Genomic DNA, 19,232 nt, shown 5'->3' on the forward strand with positions numbered 1-19,232 from the left:
TGCTTAGAAAAGGTTTTAATGTCTATTAAACAAACTAATTTCCTGAGGCAACAGGTGCCACACGGTTGGAGCTACTGTCTGCCAAGCTCTTTTATTCATAATCTGGAACCACATACTCTTCTGTGAAGGAATAACTTAACCTGTGATCCTTTAAAGAGAACAGGGAATGGGCTGGAGAATAAGCGTGCACCAGTCTTACACCTTCACTGGTGCATTCCCCTGTAGTAATTCAGGGGGCATGTCCAAAATCTGCCCTGCATTTACCATATGTAGTGCAGTCACCAAGTTAAATGAAGTGGCAGATAGTGCGGGTATGCCTCTGCTACCTGCCACTGCATATAATGCTGTGTCAGCAACCACAAAAATATCACCGCAACGATGCACCTACCTGACCCAATTTTTTTAATCACCCACCCCTCAATCCAAACTATCCATTCCTTCCTGAAGTTCTTTTACTCTAAGTTAACAGCCCCTCCCTGAGCATTCCTGGGTCTTCTCTGGGTGTAATTTGGGTGGTCTAGAGGACAGGGTGGGAGCCGACCCCTCTGTTTCTGCACTGTCTAGCTCTCGCTGCAAATTGGCACTGATGGCCTTTAGTGGTAGTACTGTGAGACTACCACTAGGGGTGATCAGCACCATTTTGCAATCAGAACCAAATGGGAGAGGAGAAGAGGGAGTCAGCTCTCACTACATACCCTAGACCACCAGAGATTACCCCTGGATAAGTCCCAAAGGGTGGTTGGGGTGGGGGTTCAAATGTATTTGAGCAAAACAAGCTGCCATGGATGTTCGACATTGTGTTTGATGGTATTTTCCCTAGACACAAGTTCAGGATTTGTTTATATATAATTACTTGCAAGATTTATTACACCTAAACACTGCTACAGGAGAGAGAGAGAATTGGAGAGAGAAAGTGACCCAGAAAGAAGGGAAGTACAGATGCTGGACCTACAAATAGGAGGTATGATAGAATGAGGTGGGAAGGGAGACAAAACTATTTGTACAGTAACTCTCAAGCAACCAGAAACTGCAGTTATCCGGCATCCATCAATCCCCATGGGTGCCGGATAGCTGAGAGTCTACTGTATAAGGAAGCTGTATAGGCTGTGGCATGGGATATCTTAAGGACTATTTGTTATCTTCAGACTGAACTGGTAATTTTGCGAGTCGGAGGGGGAATAGGGGGGTTGGGTAGATTGTTTGAGTCCTTTTGGTTGGTTTGTATCCTAAGAACATAAGAATAACCTTACTGGGTCCGACCAATGGTCCATCAAGCCCAGTAGCCTGTTCTCTCAGTGGCCAATTCAGGTCACTAGTACCTGGCCAAAACCCAAAGAGTAGCAACATTCCATGCTACCGATCCAGGGTACAAAAAATTATTATTTCTTGAAAGATCATATGATTCACTTATTTTATAATTCGCTTGTGGGTGTAACTAATGCAAAATTAATGAGTAAGTTCGGCCCTCAGTATTCACAACTCATGTCAGAAAAGAAGGTTCCTATTCTCAGAGATGGAAGCTCATAATAACCCAGCAGAGTACATTAAGCATGATACATCCTTGGACCTTGTGCTTTGTACTATATGTGTGTGTAAAATCAACACAATGGTGAGGACTCAAAAATAAACAGTATAATCTTTACCGAGTGAAATTTTCTGGCAAAATTATCAAAAATTATTTTCAAAAGTTATTTTCAAAAAAGAGGTCCAGCCCCCTAATTCAACACCCAGAAATAGGGAGAAGTCATCTATAATTCATAGGGCTCCTTTTACTAAGGTGCGCTAGCGTTTTTAGCGCACACACAAAATTACTGCACGTTACACCATGCGGTATGTTTCTAGAATAACGCCAGCTTAATGCTGACGTTAAGGTCTTGCGCACGCGGCAATTTAGTGCATGCTATTCCGTGTGTTAAGGCCCTAACGCACCTTAGTAAAAGGAACCCATAGAGTAACAGAGTGGTACATATCTCCGTTGGCGTAGATATGCATTGTAGGTTTGCCAGTCAAAGTCCGTGCTATACAGTTCTACAGAGCTCTGTTTCGGATGCAACGGCCTCCATCTCCGGGAACAACGCACTGGAAAAAGGATAATGACGCCAGGAGAGAAGGTACTCCAGTTGAATCTCAAGCAAAGTGGCTTCCCCCATGTCTTTCTCAATAACAGACTATGAACTTTTCTTCCAGGAAATTGTCCATAGTCTGTTATTGCTGTATGGATCTTTTACAGTACAGTTGTCATCTAGCCTGTGTACGTTATGCTTAATAGAATAAAACAAAAAGAAAAAGGGGAATAAAGAATAACACCATCTCCTTTTTTTTTTCACGAAAAAATAGACTTGCCCAGAGTTGCAAGGCGCTACAGTGGAGAGAAAAAAACATAATAACATACCTTTTGCTTTGTCTATTTACAAAGGCAAACTGCAGACCTCAGAGCATACCCTAAAGAAAGCCACAGCATGGTGGCTGAAACGTTGGTTTCTACCTGACAAGACGTGGCGAGATGCGGAAGCCCTTAGAGAAAACATACCTTTTAATTGCAATTAAAAATTTAGGACCTCTTCTATCAAGCCAAAGAGCTTGAGCCGGCACGGTAAATTCACTGAAGCCCATAGGAATTGAATGGGCTTTGGTGCAATTGCTGCGCGGCCCTAAATTTTTGTTTTTGCCAGTGTTCTGCTTCCATACTGTCCCAGCTCTATCCAGAAAGCACTGCGGCAGTCTATAATGATGTCTAGTGGCACTATCCAGATAAGTGTCACTAAAAAATCAAAAGAGGTCCTGCTCTCCAGATATGTGCATTTGAATATGGGATCCATTGTTTATAAATATAGAGGCATCAACAAAAGCAGACATTGGGATTATTTAATAATCCGTTTTCTGTTTTAGGTTTCTTATCCTGTGATGGTCATCCTCCAAGGCCTACCGAATTTAACAGCTCAGGTAAATTATATTCTCTCAGGTCTCAATAATATCTTAACGTCTGTTTTTCAAAACTATTGCTTAAAAGTGCTTGCCAAATAGACATGCTGACATGAGATAGTTCTTAAAAATAATTTTTGGGATGTTATCTTATTCACTCTTAATTATTATTCCATTTTTGTAAACATTAGATGCGAAACATTAGCAGTGAAAATCAGAAGGTGATGATTATTATTTTTAAAATAAGACTCATTACTTTTATAGGTGTGTGTTATCTGGGATGCATGCCAGTTTTTTGTTAAAATCTTAGCTTACCAGAAACTTGGAGTAAATATTTCTGCTTATGGAAAACTGGCTTTCAGATGGGCAAGCATGTAAGGGTGTTGCTTTATTTTATTATCTGGTATGTTCATTAAAAAGTTGTAAAATGAAAAAGGGAAGGGAAGGAATTTGGATTTAGCTCGCACCTTTTCTGTAGTAGTTCAAAGCTACTTACATTTAAATAGAATAGATATTGCTTTGGGCAGTGGTGTGCCAAATCGGTGCAGGGGGGTGGTTGGCAGTCTGCCCTGGGTGCAGCCCATAAGTGTGTGCTCTGAGCAAGGGCCGGCGTTGTGGTCTGACTCTGGGAACTTTTTCTGGCAGCAGCAGCAGCATTCAGAATTCACTGTTCTGCCAGCATCTGGCCTTGCCTTTGCAGAAACAGGAAGTAGGTGGGACCCAGCAGAGAGAAAGGCCCGACGCTAGCAAGAGCAGCGAGTTCTGAACCCTGCACTGCCAACTGGGGGGTGACAAAGAGAGAGAGAGGGAGGGAGGGGGAGAAAAATGCTTCATACGATTGGAGAGAGGGAGGGAGGGAAAAGGAAGACCCGAGGAAGAGAGAGGAGAGGAAAGAGATATGCTAGACCATGGGGAAGGGAGGGAGGAAAAGGAAGGAATGAAGGAAAAGAGATGCCAGATCAAGGAGGGGGAGGAAGAGATGGAAGGGAAGGAGAGGAGAGAGATGCCAGGGCATGGGGGGAGGGAAGGGAAGGAGACTGAGATGCCAGACCATTGGGAAGGGAGGGAGGAAAAGGAAGGAAAGGAGATGCCAGACCATGGAGGGAGAGATAGAAGGAGAAGAGAGGAGAGAGAACCCAGGGCATGGGGGAAGGAAAGCAGATGTCAGACCATGGGGTGAGTTGGGGTGGGAAGGAAAGGAGAAGAGAGAGATGCCAGAGCATGGGGGAGGGAGTAGAGATAGAAAAATAAAAATAGAAGGGACAGAGAAAGAGGGCGCACGTTGGATGTAATGTAGAGTAAAGAGAAGACTAGGAAAGCAGAAACCAGAGATGACAAAAAAGGTAGAAAATACACTTCTCCCTCCGTATCCATGGGGATTAGGGGCAGAGCCGGCCCGCGAATATTAAAAAACCGCAAATAATATTCAGGCCGGTTCAGCCCCTAATCTCCGTTTCCCCCTGCTATTTTAAGCCCTGTAAGCCCCCCCTTAAGCCTTACCTGGTGGTCTAGCGGGTTTTTGGGGCAGGAACTATCTTCCCACGCTTCTGCCCCATGCAGATCGCTCATAGGAAATGGCTGCCTTGAGCTCCTATCGTAGTCTCGGGCTTAAATAGCTTGAAAAATTTAAATGTTTTTTTTTGTTTTGTTTTAAAATTGCGAATAACCGAATCTGCGGATGCTGAAACCGCAAATTCGGAGGGGGAAGTATATATTTTTTGTTTTTCCTTTAGATAGATAGAAGAGGGCGTAAGTATTGCTGACAGTATTCAATTTGCCTTTCCTTCCCTCCTAAGCTGTATAGCACCCTTTTTGCAGTTTGTGACAATAAAATGATCTAACACACTGGAGTTGTCGAAATTTCTACAGTCTGTGTCCTGCAAATGGCAAGAGACAGGTAAAGTCTGCCCAGCCTTGATTCCCCCATGTTGGATTTTGCTGGATCACATTGAGCAATAGTGGGATTTGAACCGTGGCTTCCCTACTTAGCAGCTGCCGTTTTACTCCTCGTCTCCTGGAGATTTGCTTGAGATCAAAGAGAGCATCCATGTTAGAGGTGGTGTTGGAAATTGCTGTAGGAGCTCTTATTCCCAATTAGAGAATGACACGAGGACAAATTTTTCCCCATCCTCACAGGAACTCATTTTCCCATCCCCACAAGTTATTTTCCTGTCCCTGCCCCATTCCTGCAAGCTCTGTTCTCATCTGCACAGACCTCAAACACTTTAAAATCATAAGTAGCAACATTGTACAGATTGGATTGTGATGTCATAATGCCTCATTCCATCAATGCCTAAGCTCTGTCCTCATCTGCACAAGCCTCAAACACTTTAGAATCATAAGTAGCAACATTCTAGAGCTCAGATTGTGATGTCATAATGCCTCATTCCACCAAAGCCTAAGCTCTGTCCTCATCTGCACAAGCCTCAAACACTTTAGAATCATAAGTGTTCGAGGCTTGTGTGGTTAAGACAGAGCTTACAGGAATGGGGTAGGGACAGAGGCAGCAAAATAACTTACGGGTGCGGGACGGGGAAAATTAGTTCCTGCGGGGACGGGGCCAAACTTGTCCCCATGTCATTCTCTATTCTCAATCCCATCTGTTTAGTACTAGAACATTGCTTTGGTTACATTAATCTGTGATTATGTTTATTTAGTATGTTTTGTGTGTATACTGCTTTTCAACAAATGCAATCAAATCAGTAAGTATATAATAAAGACGTAAGGCAGTTTACAAACCAAGGCTACAGTTTCTGGAGAAATGGAAAGGAACTACAATTTACCAATAGGAGAGACTGGAAAACAACCAAAACAACACAAAAGGAAAACAAAGTAGTTTCTGCACTGCCATTTGCAACTAGAGGTCTGCACGGGAATGGGGATTGCGGGAATCCCGCGGGTCCCATGGGGGTCCCGCGGGAATCTCTCCTAGCCCACAGGACTCCCACGGGGACCCCCCTCTGGCCCACGGGGACCCCCCTCTAGCCAACAGGACTCCCACGGGGATGGAAGGCTTTGGAAGCAGGTTTGTCCATATAATATAATGGACACGGCAGCCTTAGTAAAAGAGGGGGTTTATAAGTTAATTACCTGAACAGAAAACAAAAAAAGAGTCCCACCAAAGGGATTCCACAAGGAAAACAGCAGCGCAAACACAAAAGAAACTGTGGAATTGATGATCCTGTCAGAAGTAATTGCTGGTTTTTATGGGGACGGGCGGGGATGGAGGTAATTCCTTGCGGGGATGGGTGGGGATGGAGAGGATCCTGACGGGGACGGGTGGGGACGGAGAGGATCCTGACGGGGACGAGTGGGGATGGAGAGGATCCTGGTGGGGACGGAGAGGATCCTGGCAGGGTTGGGTGGGATTTCTATCCCCATGCAAATCTCTATTTGCAACATCATAGCAGTTTACAGTTTCCATATTTAAACAATATAGAATCAATAGCATCTGAAAGGCAAAAAAGCTTCATATGTGTTCTTCAGTGCAAGGCCTGGGGCCCAGTGATGGTCCTTTAAGACCTCTGGTAAGGCCCCCATAAGAATTGCCATCGCTGGGTCAGACCAGTGTCCATCGTGCTCAGCAGTCCGCTCACGTAGCGGCCCTTAGGTCATTCTGTTTTTTTCTTAACTATTCTCTGCCTCTCTTCCCAAGCTTGGGACTGAAATCAGGAAATGGATGGAGAGAAGGGTTGAATGCTTGAAGGACAAGGCATTTCTTAATAGAAGAAGAGACTGCGTTTAGAAATGCCTACCTTCTTGAGGATACCCCCAGTGAAAAGTTTAAAAGTGGACTTGAAGGGATGGATGTCATTGTCTCTTCCTAGGAAGCAGTGTTGCAACTCTGCATGGGAAGATAATTTTGTGGCTCTCTTTCAGCTCATTTGGATTCAAAGCGGCCGTGACTTTGAATGCAAATGAGGTGAGGAGTAGCCCAGTGGTAGAGCTGCTGCCTTAGCACCCTGAGGTTATAGCGCTATTCCTTGTGAACCTGGCTAAGTCACTTAAGGGGAAATTCTATAAGAAGCGCCCAAAAGTTAGGCGCGATTCATGTCAAATTGGCTGCTGTTTAATGAATCACGCTGAGCGGAACCTATTTTGGAGGCACCCAAGAAATAGGCCAGCTCTAGGCAGAACTAAAAGTTAGGCGCCCATGCGAGCGCTTAAGCACGCTTAAGAGCAGCGATTCTTTAAGAAGGCGTCTAACACATAGCCACACCCACTCCTAACACGCATAGCGCCTATTTTTTGAAGGCCGCCTAAATTTTTGGAGGCGCCTTGTTACAGAATCGCGCTTTTCTTGATAGGCGCCTGTGCTTCAATCAGTGCTGATTAAAAAGCTTAATTGAGCTTGTTATTCGATTTAGATAGGCGCCTATCTAGTTGGGCGCCTCCGAAATAGGCGCTGGTTACAGAATTTGGGCCTTAATCCTCCATTGCTCCAGGTACAAAATAAGTACCTGTAAATATGTACACCACTTTGAATATGTAACCACAAAAAGGCAGTACGCAAGTCCCTTTCCCTTAAAAATGAGTGAAGAGCTCTGACCTGTGCAATCGGCCAGAACTTTTTTTTGTTATCCGTTGGTTTTCTCTAATCAAGGCATGCGCTCTGTCAGTATGCTCTTGTGTTCGTGATGTTGATGGGTGACCAGAATGACCTTTGTCAGTTACACATGTTGTTCCCACTTTAAATCTTTTTACCTACTCAGAGCACCATGAATTAATGGAAGGTTTATGTCAATACCGAGTCAATATCCGATGGTGAATTTCCATAGGTTTCACTCCCTTTGCACGCTACTGGTGCAATCTTGCAATGAAGCGTCCGTGTTTCTGACCTCGTGGTTGCCATATGACTAAAGGCTGAGCGTTGCACTGGGTGTGGACGAACTATCCAACGGGCAACGCATAGGCAGCGGAACACAGTTTTGTTTGGGTGGGGGGCCCAAAGGCTCTGCCCTAGCCTGCAAAATCCTGCGGCACCTCTCACTAGCTCCGGACTCCCCCACCTGCCTCCTCCCGGCACTGTACTTTTAAATCTTTAGGCAGCTGCCACACAGCGTCAACGAGCAGGCCTTTCCCGGAACCCTTCATTCAACTTCCGGGGGCAGGCTTGCTCATTGACGCTGTGCGGCAGCTGCCCGAAGATTTTCAAAGTACAGCGCTGGGAGGGGGATGGATGGGCAGAAACCCACAGGCGACCGCCAATCTTTGGGAAGGCCATGGCCCCTGTGGCTTCCCCCATCCCAACGCACACGGACGATGTACGAATATATATGTTGGCATTTCACTAGCTCTGTTCCAGTTATCGCGTAATTTAACAATTGCCTTTAATTTTTGATTTGTCCTCGCTCATACAAAGATTTTCTAAAACAAAGCTCAACTTGAATTGAGTTTCATCTATTTCCATGCTTAAATCATTGCTGTATGTATATAAATGGCTTGTGTAACTAAGCACAGGATAATACCTACAAGTCCAGACAATTGGTTCTCACTCCAGACTGTGCTTTATTTTAGAAAATCTCCATTTATAAGTTTGCATGTCCAGATGCATGTAAAGTTACACGTGTATCCTGTATGCCTTTAGCTTTACCTGAACTGAACAGAGGTATCCCCGGGGGTTAGAGCTGGGGAGCGGTTTACATTTGAGCTTGGTAATGAAAATGTGTTCATAGAAAAGAGCAGGTATAAATGTAACATTCCCTTGTTGTTGGTTGTTTTTTTTTGGGGGGGGAGTGAGTAATTTTCAGAACAGAAGTATGTATATAATATATGCAAATTGCTTCAGTTGTACCACAGAAAGGCAGTATAAAAAATGCTTTAACCAATTTTCATTTTGAAAGTTCACAGGTAGCCACATGTACTACCTAGGCATGCACTCGGTTATAAAATTACTTCACTCGCAATCGGACTTGAATTTCCAAGTTCAGGAGCAAAACATAATTGAAATGTAACTCATGAAAACACATAAGCGATGTTCATACATTTTAAACTGACAGTGGTAAATGTGCTCAGTAGTCATATCTTCCTGCAAGCAAAATAGAGTGTTTTTTTAATATATCAGACACTAAATTGTTATGCTGCCAGCATGATCAATCTGAAAAGAATTTTCAAGCCTGCAGCTTCAGTCCATCACGCCAGGCACATCAGTTTTTCATTTATGATGTATATGAAGCGTAACCACATTTGCCTTGTGATCTTGGTTTAACTGCATCCGTTTTAGCACCCTGATACTGGAGAAAGACCTATATGAGCAAAATGTGGTATGGTTTATTTTTGACTGTCAGAATGAGTGTGCTCACATGAATGTAAAGCTCATTGTTGCAGGCAAGAATTACTCCGATTCTGTTTAAGCAAAACCTAAACAGAGTTTTCTATTCATTTATGGGGAAGCCATTTTTGCCCATATAGTGAGGATGATACTAAAATCTGCAATGGAGTAGATACCCCTCATGGTGTGGATAACATGAGGAAGGACCTAGTGAAGCTTGAGGAATGGTCTGAAATTTGGCAGCTAAGATTAAATGCTAAGAAATGGAAGAACATGCATTTGGGCTGCAAAATTCCAAGGGAACAGTACAGTTTAGGGGGGGGGGGTGAAGAACTTTTGTGCACGAAAGAGAAGCAGGAGTTGGGTGTGATAGTATGTAATGATCTAAAGGTGAAAGATGAAACAGGGGAAACAAAACCACAAAATCGAAAGCACAAAGACAGAGCGGAATTGTCCCAATCAGAATGATGCTTACCAAAAGAGTGTCCTTCAACTCATCTGATGAATTCAAATGCCTTTATTCGTCCAAAGTTTCATAAATACATTCATGGACTCAATGGCCCGACATGTACATGTTTCGGCCTAACCGGCCTGCCTCAGGAGTCTTATGAGTCTTCAACAGGTGTATCCAAAACCATATAACCATAAATATAAAGATGCACAACCCTCTAAACGCGGCTGCCAAACTCAACCAAATCAGGTATCTAAGGGTTGTAGTCAAGGCACATATGGGAATCCCCTCTTTCTCATATCGGGTCATTGAGTCCATGGATGTATTTATGAAACTTTAGACAAATAAAGACATTTGAATTCATCAGATGAGTTGAAGGACACTTTTTTGGTGCGCATCATTCTAATTGGGACAATTCTGCTCTGGCTTTATGATCTAAAGGTGGTCAGACAGGTTAAAAAGGTGATGATGAAAGCTAGGAAGATGCTAGGGTGCATAAGGAAAGATAAGGCCAGTAGGAAAAAGAAGGTATTAATTCCCCTGGGTAAGACTCTGGTGAGTCCTCATTTTTCAAGTTTCAAGTTTATTTAAGTTTTATTATCCCGCCTTTTCAAAGTTTCAAAGCAGCTAACATTTATAAAACATTTGAGTGGGGTAAAGACAATTAGGAAAGAATAATAAAAAGACATCAAATATTAAAATGACATTATTAAAAAAAATCTGAACAAAAACAGCAGACAACAACAACTAGGCATTAAAACATATGACTGTACTGGCACAAAAAGAAGGGGGAAGAACTACAATATTTTTGAAAGGAAAGAACAAATAAGGATTAAACAAAAGGTAGGGTGGACACAGCAGATTTTCTGGCAGAATGCCAAGAAATGGCAAAAATCCTTGCTATCAACCCCCAAGAGATAAGCAGTAACTCCCCAAAATCTTCCTTAATAATAGTTTATGGAGTTTATTTCCAGGAACTTATCCAAACTTTTTTTTTTTTCTTTTTTTACACCTTACTGTGCAAATTGCTCTTAACACATCATCCAGCAATGAGTGCCAGAGCAACATGGCTCAATGCTAAGTGACCTTGCTCCTTTGCAGGAGGAAGGAGATAGGGTCTTGTGGCCTGGACATTCTAGTGCATCTGTGATCCAAACTTCAGGTTCTTTACATCTTTCCACCTTGGCCACTTTGGTTTGGTGGTTGCAGAATCGAGAGGCATCAGTTCCTAGTCATTCAGGTTGTACCTGATTGGCCTCTCCAGCCTTCGTGCATGGATCTTTGTTGCATCCTTGTAGGTCCTCCAATTCCCTGCCGAGCAGCCCGGGCATTCAACTTCATGGCCTGATTCTCCTGGAAGATCTAGATTCCTTCTGAGTTACAGCCTGGCCCTTGAAAATCATTGTGTAAAGAGAAAAGTCTTTCTCTATCCAGAATTGCCACTTTATTGAAGGTATGGAAATCTGTCACTTCTTGGCTTATATCAGGATGTTTGAATCAAGGAGTTCAAATCGGGGATTCTTTCCTTGGCAAGTGGACATTCTAGTTATTTTGGCGTTTTTTGCAAGAGGCTTTGATCAGAAGATAGCTGTGAAATCTTTCAAAGTTCAGCAGCACTGCCCTGTTTCAGATGCAAAGTGGGTGGTTCATCTGTTACAGCCTAACTTGATTAAATTTCCTGTGGGCACTTAAGTTGATCCAACCCCTGCTTTGTGTGGTGGTACTTCAGTGTGATCTTGTTAGTCCTGTCGGCCCTTCCTGTATCTCCTTTTGAATCTTGCTTTGAGCCTCAGAAAAAAAAGCTTAAAACTGTTTTCCGTGTTTCCATTTTCTCAGCTAGGATGATCAATGAACTTCAGGTTCTTTCTTGTAGAGATCCTTTAGTTTTCTCTTCTGATTTGTTTTCTCATGGATGGTTTCATCCTTCCTTCTGAAGAGGTTTTGTCTTTTCACCTGAATTGGGCAATTGTCCTCTGTTCTTGAAGTCCTTGGTATCTGGCTCTTCTCAGTTTCTTTCAAAGCTGGATGACTTCAGAGTTGTCCATTACCTGGAAGTCACTAATCCTTTTCAGTTATCAAATCATCTTTTTGTCATACTCCATGGTTCTCATAAGGGGCATCGTGTTTCTAAGTTGGACATTGCACTTTGGATTAAAACAGCTATTGATTCAATTTACATTGTACCAGAGCTCAGGCAACATCCTGGATAGAAATGAGAGTGGTGGCTCCTGAGAATATTTTAGGGCAGTGTTGTAGTCTTCAGTCCACTGGTTTTATCATCTGAGATGGATGAGACACTACCTTTGGTGAGGAAGTCCTTGAGGGGGCTGTGTGTTTTCCTGCCTAGTGAGTTAAGATCTTTAGTGCTTCCAATAGGTCTGGACTGGTCTAGCCGGATGATATGGAAGATGACATTTGTTCTTAACTGTTAATTTTGTTTCCTTGACTCCTGCTAGATCAGTCCAGGAACTGTCCTGGAAGATGGAAGAATATGCCAGTTTTTTGGGGACCTTAGATTGCCAACAGTCAGTTTTATGGTTCTGTTTTAGAAATACTGACCCCTTCCTTGTGGAGTTGGGTTAATTTTGCATGTATGTACTTTTCTCCTTAAGTGGTTGTCTTTTTTTTTTTTTTTTTTTTTAGTTGCTTTGGAATTGGCATCCTGGAAGGGTTCTGGCTGCCCCTCTCCTTGGTTATTTAATTAATTAGGTGCCATTCACTCATGTTTGAATCCTAGTGGAATCATCGCATTCTCTGCCTCCATTTGCTGGTAAGGGGACATAACCCATAGGTCTGAATTGGTCTAGTAGGATTAAAGGAAAGAAAATAGGTAAGAACAAATTTTACTATGTTGTTTTCTCTATTCTATAAGTGCAGAGACAGCCCTCAGAATTTACACATTTTGAACAGGTGTATTGTAATGAGCATCCACAGTATCAGTGCTTTAATTTTACTGATTTGATTTCTATAAATGCAATAGCTCCAGCAGTATTGCCTGAAATAATACAGTTTTGTTCAAACATACTCACATATCCTATGGCCCACCCCTTTTTATTTTTTTAATTATGTTTTTGTTAAAAGATGATAATAGCTTTGTAGTTCATTCACCAAGGCTGTAGAGTTCGCATACCAAACCTTTGAATCAATTCTTACTATGTATCTTGGAGAAATTTGATTCATTACAGATATAGGATATTTCTTTAGGTTCAAAATTAGGATTAATAGCCCACAAAATATATTTATTTGATGTTTGAACAAAGAAGTTGAACCAAAAAATGCTGTCAAATGAAAAGATGCAATATACTGTTGTAAGCTTTTATTTTAAACCTGGTGTCTGAGTTGTACATTTTTTTATGGACTCTGACTCCACTCAAAATTGCTTCAGACTCCGTGTCTCCAACTTCACAGCCCTGGCATTGACTACTTGAAAAACCCGAATATGATATTCACCAATAGAACAGCAAACAGCTGAGGATGTTGTGGCGGAGACTACTCTTCGGGGTTTCAAGCACAAGTTGGATATACACCTTCTTGCAAATCATATTGAGGGATATGGTAATTTCAGGTTTTCATAATAGAGAACCTAAATGGGCCGCCGCGTGAGCGGATCGCTGGACTTGATGGACCTCGATCTGATCCGGTGAAGGCATTTCTTATGTTCTTATATGTTCTTATGTTAGCTAACTACTGTACAATAAAAGATGCATACATTTTCTTTTTAAAAAGTAAAAAAAAACACTAGAAATCAACTAATTTCAAACAAAAGAAAAAACATTTTCAGATGCACATAATAAAGCAAACACATTCTTGGCATGGTAACTAATTCTCTCAATGCCTCTTGATCTCCCTGCACCATAAAAACCTAGAATGAGTTTTTGGAAGAGCCTGAATAACCCATGAGATAATGATAACCAGAGGCTCTTTTAACATGCTGCCAAAAACATGACTAAGTAAAAGGCTTCTGTTTGTTTTGGTTTCAGGCATACTTCTGGTTATTATGTGTTTGAAAGGTGGGGTTTCTCTGGAATGTAAGTCTTGAAGATATTGAAAGATTTCTCACTGTAATAAGGAGAAGATTCACTGGCGCTTGCTGTGATTTAGCTTTCCCACACCTCAAAAGATGGATACTTAGCTGGCAGTTAAAACAAACAAAATCATTAAGAATGAGATATAGATCAGAATAAATGGCAGCTTGAAGGAGACATTCTCATAGGGCACGTTTTACAAAGGTGCGCTAGCGTTTTTAGCGCATGTACAGGATTAGTGTGCGCTAGCTGAAAAATTACCGCCTGCTTAAAAGGAGGCAGTAGCGGCTAGCGCGTACGGCATTTTTGCGCGCGCTAAATGTGCGTTAAAACCGCTAGCGCGCCTTTGTAAAAGGAGCCCATAGTCTCAATTTTTTTAAGGCTTAGATGTAAGCACGTAAATAAATTGTAATGCTTCTGTGCTGATCTTTGTAAGAACCTCAAGCAGGAGGCTTGAGTCAGGTGCAAAGTAAAATGTACTGGGGCTTCCCTCCTCAATCTTCGGTCCTCTCTTCTCTTCATCCACAATTCTTAGCTTCATCTCTGCTCTACTATCCCAGGTCCTCTCCCTCCTCCTCCTCGCCCTTTTGATTCCTGGTTATTTTCCTCCTCAACGACTTATAAGTGAGTTGTAGATAATAATCTTCCCAATATTCAGCCCATAGTGATCAATGTTTTGAGTGTTTGTAATTTTTTTTTTTTAATCCTGACTACTATTAGGATTTATTTTTTTTTTTTTTCGATTTTCGATTTGGGATCAGGTTAATAATTTATTAGAAAATCCAATGGCATTATCATATGATACCGTTTTATTTGGAACATCTATGAGGGCAAAAAGTCAAATTTCAGCAAAAAATAATAAACTTTTGTTTATAATGACGGGAGTTGCCATGCAGCTTATTTTAAAGAATTGGAAAAATTAGGATAGATTAAATTATTCATTCTGGTGGGAATCCTTATGTTATATCTTTAAAATAGAAAAGTTTATGGCCATTCAGAAGGGATATTATAAAAAATTTATGGAAGTTTGGGAACCATTAACTAAATATTGTAAAGATTGATTTACTGAGGAAAACATGCACATCTGGGGAGGGGGGAGGGGGGTATGTTTTGGCATTTGTTAAGAAGTATTGAAGGGTTGATTAAAAGTATTTTTATGAGATGTTGGTTAATGGGAAGTGGGTGGGAGAAAATAAGTCTTGTTTTTATTCTATTAAGTATATTGTGCTATAATGATAATATTTTATGTAAATGCATCATTTGTTGTGCACAATTGAAGTTTTAAAAATGAATAAAGAATTAAAAAAAAAAAAAAAGTATTTATTTTTTCTGTCTGGATATTCAGGCTCAGGCTGTACCCAGATTCCAGCACTACATATCTGAGTAAAAGGTGGCCATCGGAACTTATCCAAGTGCTGATGATATTCAAACTGATATCGGATAACTATTCTGATAAAGTTAAGACAGCCTTTTTTGCAGCCCTAACATCTATCTGGATAATTATTTGGTTAGGAAACCAAATGCCACTGCTAACCAAGTAACTCCGAGCTTTGCCAACAGTCTACCTCAGCACTATTTGGATAAGCAATCAGTGATAATTTTCAGTGACATTGTTCAGATAATGCTCCATACTTTTCGTATTTTTTGCTCCATAAGACGCACCCGACCATAAGATGCATCCCCTGTAGAGGAGGAAAACCCAAGTAAAAACAGTTCTGCCCATCACCCTACCCTGTACCCTGTCCCCCATCCGGTGATCTAGTGGTAGGTCGGGACAGGGTATAAGGCAGGTCTAGTGGTAGGTTCTTGAGTGGGGCGCTCAGATTATGTCTTTCATTGCCTCAACCGTTTCCATCATGGGACCCCAATGTTGATCTACAGGGTCTCTTTTGGGATCTGGAGAATCCACTGCTGAATGTGTCCCTCTTGAATCTTACAGTCAAGTCTGTCTTTGATTTCCATTGTCTCTGTGAGGTGGTTCTCAAGAGTTACAAGTGCTCTCCTGCAAAGAACAGTTCCTTCGTTTTACAGAGTCCAGTTTTTTCTCTGCAGATGGTACTTTCTTTTCTGCCTAAGGTGGTTTCTACCTTCCATGTCAATCAAAAGATTCATTTTATCCACCTTTTTTCTCATTGGTTCAGCGAAGCAGAAAGGATTTTGCGGAGGCTGGATGTCCTCACTGGTGAGGATCAATGATTCTCTTTCCCTTTTTTGTACTGTTTGGTCAATCAAGATGTGGCAAGTCAGCTTCTTAGCATCAAATGCTCGATGGATTCATATAGCACTTTTTTCTTCCTACATTGTTTAAGGGAAAAAGCCCCCTATTTCCATCGCCGCTCATTCGACTAGAGGCGTGGTTACTTCCTGGGTGAAATCATGGGCTATTTCACCTGTTGAAATCTATGGAGCTGCTACCTGGACTACTCCACATCTTTTTATAAAATTCTACAGAGTGGATGTACCGGTTCGAGAGGATGCCGTATTTGGGTCCTCAGTGCTGTGGGCAGACTTATCTGTCCCTCCCTAGATGTCTGGCACTGTTTTGGTACATCAGCTATGGTACAGAATCTTATGTCATTGCAACAGAATTGAAGATTAGGTTCTTACCTCATTAATCTTCTTTCTGTTGTAAGGCTGTAAGATTCTGTACAGCCTACCCTGTACAACTTTTGATTCTCCTGATTCCTGTCTCGGACATTGCCAGTGTCCCTCATGGGATGACGTCTCCTGTCTTTAAGTTTAAAAAGAAACAAAGTTACAGGAACATGAAGGCACCTATTCCCTTTCTCCTTTGGGGTCTTGAAGGGTTCTCCTGAGTGCACATAGCAGGTTGGTTCCTAGCTACTCATGAGGCTAATTTGTTCATTGTTGATGTTAATCATTGTTCTCTTGTCTTAAGTTATAGAGTAGAACAGAATCTGTTTTTTGCTGAGGACGTTCCCTGTGCCCCTCTTTTTCGTTTCTTCTGTTTCAGTGGAGTTTGTTTGCTTTGGTACTAACTGAAGGGGGAGCTTTTCTCCACTGTTGAAGAAGAGGAAGATTTGAGTGACACCCTTCTGCAAAGTTCACGACTTTGGGGAAGCAGCAGCTATGGTACAGAATCCTATGTCTTATAACAGAAAGAAGATTAACGAGGTAAGAATCGAATCTTCCATTTCTGGTTTTTTAATGTCAGTGCCACAGTTAGAGCCTCATAGACAGCTATAAGTGCATATACATTTTGAACCTTATTCTCATCCCAAAAGACTTCAGCATCTCCTGCAGGCTACAGGCTTAAAGATGCACATCTTGCATTGGCAGGGCAAACAGTGGAGTACATCCGTTCAGGAATTCACAAGCATATTTTTTGCAATCTGCTGAACTGTACAGGCCCTCATCATTTGAACATGGGTCTCCTACACTGCAGCTAGTAGCAGTATGGCATAAACCACAAGGTTGGTCTGATATTTTATTTTTAGTACTAATTCACCCTGTGGACCATTATTCATTTGTCCTGATGCCTGAATCAGAGCCAACTCTGTTACATTAAGGGTGATTTTTGCACAGGCATCCCACAGGATGTCACTTGAGTATGCAAGTGAATGCTCCCAACAGCTGAATATAAATAAGCAAGCCTGTTAATGTAGATTTCGGAGCAGTAAAGATAACAAATGCCTTCCTATTTTAAGTTGTCAAATTTTGACTATGTCCTCCTTTTTTACAACAAAGATCTTCTAGTTGCGTAAGAAGATTTATTTAATTTTTGCTCTGGAGTCATTGTACAGAAGGTAGTATCTTACACATCGGAAGGACGCTCATACTTTTCTGTGTGTGGACTTTGCCAGACTTTCAGAATAAAAGTTTGTGTGAAATTCTGCTTTAAAAATTATCCCAGGAAAAGGATATGCCTAACGTTTACACCTGCTGTTTAGTATGCGCCCCTATTTTCTGGATTAATTGATGCACATATACATGAATTTGTACAAATGTATATGAGTGAAAGCCCGACACCTTGGATACCTCTGCATATCCAGGCTATACACGCAGGACCCGATATTCAGACCATGGGAGGCAGCCCATCTATTTCCCACAGTCACCAGCAAACCTGGAAATTCAATTCCAGGGCCTTATCCGACCACTGACATTAAATTTCTAGTCTAAATGTAGCCCCAACAAACAACAGTGGAGGTCCAGAATATTGTTGGTGTGCAATTTTATTCTTCAAATCACAAAGTCTTATGCGATGGCTTGACAGGCACGTGTTTCGGCCTCTACGGCCTGCCTCAGGTGCCTAAAATATACATGAGCATATAAAATAAAAATAGAAATAGAAACGTACATATAAAAATAAAATGTGAAGAAAAATGATAACATAGGTTAAAACAGTAAATATAAATATCCAACAAAACGCACATCTGTATTAATATGATCATAAAAACATACTGTATTTTTCGCTCCATAAGACGCACCTCACCATAAGACGCACCCCAGATTTAGAGGAGGAAAACAAACAAAAAAAAACCAATCTGAGCCAAATTGTATACTTGGCACCTTTAAATTCCATCCCAGCCCCCCCAAATCAATCATCACTTTTACATACCCCGGGCACCTTTAAATTCCGTCCCAGCCCCCCCCCCAAATCAATCATCACTTTACATAACCCCCGGCACCTTTAAATTCTGTCCCAGCCCCCCCCAATCAATCATCACTTTTACATACCCCACCTGGCACCTTTAAATTTCGTCCCAAATCCCCCCCAATCAATCATCACTTTTACATACCCCCGGCACCTTTAAATTCCGTCCCAGCCCCCCCCCCCCCATATCAATCATCACTTTACATAACCCCCGGCACCTTTAAATTCTGTCCCAGCCCCCCCCAATCAATCATCACTTTTACATACCCCACCTGGCACCTTTAAATTCCGTCCCAGATCCCCCCCAATCAATCATCACTTTTACATACCCCCGGCACCTTTAAATTCCGTCCCAGCCCCCCCCACCCAAAATCAATCATCACTTTACATAACCCCCGGCACCTTTAAATTCTGTCCCAGCCCCCCCCCCCCCCAATCAATCATCACTTTTACATACCCTCCAGCACCTTTAAATTCTGTCCCAGCCCCCCCCCAATCAATCATCACTTTTACATACCCTCCGGCACCTTTAAATTCTGTCCCAGCCCCACCAATAAATCATCACTTTTACATACCCCCAGCACCTTTAAATTCCTTCCCAGACCCCCCCCCCCCTCCCGGCAGTACCTTTAAATTGTGGTGGTCGGTGGATGGCTGCCTGCTGAATATGTCGGGGCCCACAGCACACAAGCGTGCTAATGCCTGTGCCCGTGACACTTCCTAATTGTTCTGGCCTCTGGTGCTTCGCTGGACAGCTGCCTGCTGATTACCAGTATGTCAGGGCCAGTGACGCACAAGTGCGCTACTGCATGGGCGCGTGCCACTTCTGAATGCCTGCCTCAGTTCTCGAGAAAAAAAGGGTGTCTTTTTTGGAGCAAAAAATATGGTAAATAATATGGTCATCAATAAAATATGCATGGTTAAGCACAACACATATATAGTAAGTCA

At 42.1% G+C, this 19,232-nt stretch overlaps 1 protein-coding gene across 4 annotated transcripts in view; it reads left to right on the forward strand.

The window, feature by feature from the left end:
- Nucleotides 1-19,232, forward strand: part of RHBDD1 (rhomboid domain containing 1) — a 157,749-nt gene that overhangs the window by 40,029 nt on the left and 98,488 nt on the right. For all 4 annotated transcript variants that reach the window (XM_033958652.1, XM_033958650.1, XM_033958649.1 and 1 more), the window contains exon 5: nt 2,890-2,943. In XM_033958652.1, coding sequence (XP_033814543.1) covers nt 2,890-2,943 — 54 coding nt within the window. The remainder of the gene's footprint in view (nt 1-2,889; nt 2,944-19,232) is intronic.

The sequence above is a fragment of the Geotrypetes seraphini genome, chromosome 9 (genome assembly GCF_902459505.1).
Source record: "Geotrypetes seraphini chromosome 9, aGeoSer1.1, whole genome shotgun sequence".
NCBI lineage: Eukaryota > Metazoa > Chordata > Amphibia > Gymnophiona > Dermophiidae > Geotrypetes > Geotrypetes seraphini.